This window comes from Cucumis melo, chromosome 8 (genome assembly GCF_025177605.1).
Source record: "Cucumis melo cultivar AY chromosome 8, USDA_Cmelo_AY_1.0, whole genome shotgun sequence".
Classification (NCBI taxonomy): Eukaryota; Viridiplantae; Streptophyta; class Magnoliopsida; order Cucurbitales; family Cucurbitaceae; genus Cucumis; species Cucumis melo.
In genome coordinates this window covers 12,291,178-12,297,198 of record NC_066864.1, presented here as the reverse complement: position 1 = coordinate 12,297,198, position 6,021 = coordinate 12,291,178, and the positions used below count along the sequence as shown (strand labels likewise).

Sequence of the window (6,021 nt, the reverse complement as noted above, 5' to 3'; positions counted from 1 at the left end):
AAATTGATGAAAATGGTCGAAGTTGTAAAAGTCAAAATGTTCACTTTTGACTTTAAAAAGTCAAACTTTGACTGCATTTATATTCAAATATGATTTATATTTTAGAAAAATGAATGCGAATTTATGTTCGAGAGGCTAGAAGTAGTCAAGACGAAAAATTGGTAAAAAGTCAAAATGTTGACTTTTGACTTAAAAAAGTCAAAGTTTGATTTTGATTTAAATGGTCAAATGATCATATTGCCCTTGGACTAAGTTAGTGGGGAAAATCCAACATTTCTTGGATGATCCCATTACATTTAGTGAAATAAGTGACTGGATAAGTGACTACATTAGATGTAAACACCTAGTCCACTAAGTTTCACTAATGGTTAGTGGAAAAATAGGTGTTGAGATTTTATGAATAAATTACATGCACTTTTTCATGTAATTTTCTTATAACTAGGCCCTTTTCAAAATTAAAGACTTTTGCCATTTTTATATAATTTTGACTTATAAAATTATTCAAAGATTTTTTCTCTTCCAAAATTCTCAACCCTAAATTTTCACCTCCATATTCCATCTCTCTCAATTTTCTCCACCTTATGGGTCTCCAACCCGATCCTAAGTTTGGAGAATAGCGGGTCGACACTAATGGTAGTCCCGGCTTCAAGTTTGTAAAGAGATTACGAAGATCGAGAAGCTTCAAAGGTGAGTTTTTCTTTTAACCCTAATTTTATATAATTAGGATAGTTTTAAAACATGTTAATTTCTAGTTTGTTTAGATGCAATTAGAGTAGAATGGACCATGTTATATCACTGCGCATGTTTTGATTTCCATTAGCAATTAATTTCAAAATATTTTTTCTAAAAAAATCAAAATATATGTGTTTCTTTATGAAATTAGTTCTACTGTTTAATAGACCTTTACGGTAATTTGACTAAAATATAAACATTTTTGGTAAACGTCAAGTGAAACAAAATTATGTATATAACCACTTATAAAAATATTTAACCATACATATAAGTGTCTAAATTTTATACTCGTTTATTTTAATTAAGTGTTTAAAAAATGTATTCTTGAAAAGATATTCTCATTGATAATCTAAACATACCCCAACTTAAATTTGACACAATGCAACATAAGTAAGCTCATAAAATATTTTCAGGTAGATTAAAATTTAAAAAATAAAAAAATCAATGAAGTGAGAAAACAATATGGTTTTTGAACCAAAAAAAAAAAAAAAAGAACATAACTCAATTGACGTAGTGAAGTGCATGTACTATTAACTTTGAAGCTAGAGATTCAATTTTCTTATCATACACATTAACAAAAGAATAATAATAAAAAGAATAAAAAATTTTAACTCATCAATTGTTTTAAATTTATTTAAATGATTCGCTCATCTTTACATTATGTCATCATATCGTGTCAAATCACAATTTATACAAAAATTACATTGACATTTATGAAAGAACAACACTAACAAAAGAGACATACGAGAATCAAAGTTCAAAATCAAAACTTTATAATAAAGTGAAGGGCTAAATAACACCGACATTAAATATAAGTTACTTAAACCACTAATTCAAACTAAAACTAAATATAGAAACTAAAAGGATGTGTTAACCATAGAAAAAGTATATATGCCATTTGGGAGCTTTAAAAGAGGAAGAATCTTTCCCTCGCACAAACAAGAAAGTAAATGTCATGTACAAAAAGAGAGAACTAGTTCATCTCCAAAGAAAAGAAAGGAAAAAGGAAAAAAAAAAAAAAAAAAAAAAAAAAAAAAGAATAAAACCCAAAAAAAGATATTGAATTGGGTGTGCCCAATGGACCTACACTGCAATTTGATGTGCCATTAAAAGAGAATGAAAGAAAGCCAATCAACTTTCTTATCCAAATCAAAAGCCTTCCATTTTATTTTTTATATATATTTCTGAAAATTATCCCACCTTTTTAATAATAATAATACTCTCACTTTTTCAGCCCTTCTATTTTCTTTAAATGTTCATTGTTTGGTTTGAATCGATGATCTTATCTTAATTATACGAAAAAAAGAAAACTAAGCTCCACAAGGTCTAGTTTTTAGGTTTTATTAAATAAAGATGAATGTCTAACTTATAAAAGTACATGAACTAAATTCTAACTAAATTTGTAATTCAATCTTCTTAAGCAAAACTAACTTCTATAATATACATACATACATATATATACATACATACATATATATACATACATACATATATATATATAGACTAATTGAAACTTTAGGGAAAAGGAAACAGTTTTTGTTCCCAACATACTGAGGCATGGATGACACTGTCAGAATCCTAGTGAAAGAATGATGAGATAAATTAAATAGTGAAGTAACTTTGCCTGTGTTGATAGTTTGAAATGATCGACCTAATAAACGGATAATATTTTAAAGTAATCGACCAACTAAAGAGTTATAACACAATTCAAAAATAGAGACCAAATAGAAATATACCCTTTCTGTATTCCAATTGAAATAGCAATACGATCCCTTTATAAAGGGCACAATTATGGGGAGCACAACAAAACCTAGTAGTCTACTATGAAGAAAGTTCAATAAAGTAAAGATCATAAACAAGCATTATAAAGGACACCCCCAAAAGCTAAGGGCCCCCCAGCCTCAACCAAACTAACTCCCTTCTAACCTTCACCTTTTCACTTCTCTTACATTTCTTAAGAAGTCAGAAAAATGGAAAAGATTGCTGATAAGATCAACTTCCTATGAATATGAAACCAATGCTTGAATCAGATTCAAGCTTTAGTGCTGAAACAGATCACTTAGAAGACCCACAAAGTGCAGAAAAGCCATTGATGAAACAAGAAACTTCACTTTTTCCACAAACTAAACATTTTAATCCATTCATTGCAGAGGGTGATGAATATACTTCATCATCTCTCACTTATCAAAGAACTGATATGTCCACGAAACGCACAACCATTTGATATCACTGAGTGCAGCGTAGATTCAAGCAAAAAAAAGAAAAAACGCTTCTTTGACTTTACCCGATAGTGAGTCCTAAAATACTTCATCAATTGAATAGCTTATGGTGTCCATGGCCTAATAATAGCGTTGGCATACACATGGAACCCATCAGAACAGCTTGTTAAAGGTCAAAACTTATCTTATCCATTTTTCTTTCTTTTATCTTTTGGAGTACTATATCGTATTGGAGTTGGAAGGACTTGAACTTGCTGACCGACCTCTTAGGTGAATTTAAGATATTTAAGTAATAATCTACGTTCGAGACATCATAATTGTAAGTACTCAATGAAGAACAAAACATAAGAGTCCGAACTGCAGGCATTCATGAACTCGACACCTTCACTCTAAACCAGAATCCTCAATGCTACCGCACAGGTCTTACCCCACTAGCACCATTTGACTGTGCTGTGGTGCTTTTCATATTAATACATACAGACAGACATACACATGAAATCATCATAAAGGAAGAAGGTTAAAGATATGGATTCATTTACTGAGATGTCAAAATGATCACATCAAAATGTTCATGTAACAGTGTCAATACACCAACATTCTAATGAACTCAGAATTGTTAAAATAGATGCTCAAATATTATGAGTTTTCCAACTTTTATAATATACAAGTGAGAGATACTATCTCTGCAGAAAACTGACCTAGGAATAGATATTACGTGCCTGCGTCATCATCCGCTGTCCCTCGAGCTCTGAAAACAAAAAAATAAAACTCAGCTGGTTGCTTCTTGATCCTAACAATATGAACATATGAATCTCTTCCACTCTGATTACACAAGAAGCAGCAGGCTCCGGGATTTTATGAACCTCAGCCTGACATCTGAACTGCAAGCAGAAAATCTAGTGGCATTAATACGTTCGAGCTTCATGTGGAGGAACTGATTGTCGGATATGATAGACAGCAACCAATAAAGAACAGAACATGTGGGGGAACTTGACAGACTAAAGATAAACTCCCTATCTCCCTCTACGATCACCATTAAAGGGATGGGTCTCTCTACTACCTATTTGCAAAAGGAGTAAGCTAGTAAACACTTTGGATTTGGTCATGAGTTTCATATTCTAATAAGAGCCAAGCCAACTAAACAGATATGAGGGGACATTAGAAAGAACTATATAGAAACAACAACTAAGAACATCAAGAGTTTCAGATCAGACCCAAAGACACTTATACCAATTTTCACAAGAATTAGAACAGAACATAAAAGGATCAGTGGAGAGGAACAAACAAGCTCAATCATCCCCAGTAGGAAATAAGGTGAGGACTTTTCTTCCTCCAGTGGCATTGGCTGATTCCAAATCCTCGATGTAATTAGGAACAGAATTATGCACTGATGTTCCCATTCTATGGATAGGCTGGGACTGTCTAGCTAAAAATGGGTGCTCGAACTGACCATTTGGCGGCGACCCAAAATGTCCAACCTGCCGATGATACGGCGGCTGGAGCTGCGTATGGCCGGCGACAGCAGCAGCAGCAGCCATCTGCTGCTGGTGATGGTGGTGCTGCTGCAAAGTGGCCATGGGAACAAAGGGCAAGAAATGGTCTGAACTGGTGCGAGCAGAGTGAAGCAAATGGGGTGGAACTGGTGAGCTAGCAAATAAATGGTCAGTGGCCGGATCGGATGAACCAACCAAGGCAGCACCTCCGCCGGCACCGCCACCGGACAAGCCCTGCATCCGCTTGAGATAGAGGCGGTACTTCTGCAAATGGCTAGCTACGTTCTCCCTAGTCAACCCATCAACACTCATGAGCTGCATTATGGTCTTGGGGACAGCATTTTTTATCCCCAAATGAGCAACAGCATCAACAAATCGCTTGTGAAGTTGAGGCGTCCAAACAAGGCGCGGCCGCTTGAGAGTCCGAGCCGGCTCGTCGCTGGCGGCGCCGGAGCCCAAATCGGCAGAATCGCCGAAATCCGCCGAGTTTGGTGGCACAATTCCGTTGCCAGAACCAGGGAGCGGATTTGAAAGCGGCGGAGAAGGACAAGGCAACGGCGGACTGCTATTGCTGGGATTCTGAATATCAAAAGCCAAAGCTAGATCGGGGGTTATTAGGGTTTGAGAAAGAGGCATCAATTCATCTGGAGATGGAAGCTCCTCTTCCCATCTAGAAAACCAATTCGAGTGTTCTTCCCTCATTATTTCCCAAATCAAACTCCAACTCAATTGACTATTATTCCTACTGGTCAATAGTTCAAACACTCCTTTGAAGGAAAACACAAAAACAGCAAAAAGATTCCAGAAACTAAAGAGAGCCCAAATCAATTAACACGATTAGCATCAGTAATAAACAGAAATAGACAAAACCCAGATAGAAGAATCCCTCGGTGAATCAGAAGAGCGAAGAGAAACAGAGAAAAGGGAAGGAATGATTGTGAAGAATAAGAAGAAGAGTGAAGAAGTGAAAGAAGGGATGGTGAAGAAGGGGTGGGGGGGGGGGGGGGGTCACAATTCACAAAAGGGTTGAAGATGAAGAGAGGTTCGAGGTGGATCTTGTTTTCTTGTAGCTTTTTTTTTTTTCTTCTCTTAGTTTTTTTCTCTCACTAGGGACCGGGGGCGTGGAGGTACTGTTCCTGATGCTCTCTTTGCCCTCATCTAGTTTCTAATTTTTTTTTTCTTTTTTCCTTATTGTTTGTTTGTTTCTTATGATTTTTTTTTCTTTTAATTTTCTGATGAGAATTATTTTCCTGGATTTATGGGTCTCATTAATAATACCTGAAAGTGAGTGTTGTAAAGATCCATAAGATTTTGTTCCCTATCATCATTTCCATAAGCGCGTGCCGCTCACGCGCATCTGATATCATCTACTAATTGCTATTGACTATTCTATGAATTTTCAATAAAATCTATCCATCCATACTATGAGCTATTTCTTCCTTTACATTTTCATTCTAAAAGTTTCTTTTATATATATATATATATATATATATATATATATGTATGAAGAAATCACATGTTCGTCTATGACATAAACAAAAGTAAAATCGTTAGAAAATGTATATTTTTTAATTTAA

General features: G+C 34.9%; 1 protein-coding gene across 1 annotated transcript; it reads right to left on the bottom strand.

Annotated features, from left to right (window-relative positions):
• Positions 1–3,455: 3,455 nt before the first annotated feature.
• LOC103495840 (transcription factor MYBC1-like) lies at positions 3,456–5,634 on the bottom strand. Its single transcript, XM_051088236.1, has 2 exons — positions 4,237–5,634; positions 3,456–3,699 (listed from the first exon to the last, which is right to left on the bottom strand). The coding sequence occupies exon 1, from the start codon at positions 5,144–5,146 to the stop codon at positions 4,241–4,243; it is 906 nt and encodes a 301-aa protein (XP_050944193.1). The 5' UTR covers positions 5,147–5,634; the 3' UTR covers positions 3,456–3,699; positions 4,237–4,240.
• Positions 5,635–6,021: the final 387 nt, after the last annotated feature.

Bases quoted from the DNA above. Each gene is read 5' to 3' on its own strand.
- LOC103495840 (XM_051088236.1), bottom strand. From the start codon at position 5,146: ATGAGGGAAGAACACTCGAATTGGTTTTCTAGATGGGAAGAGGAGCTT.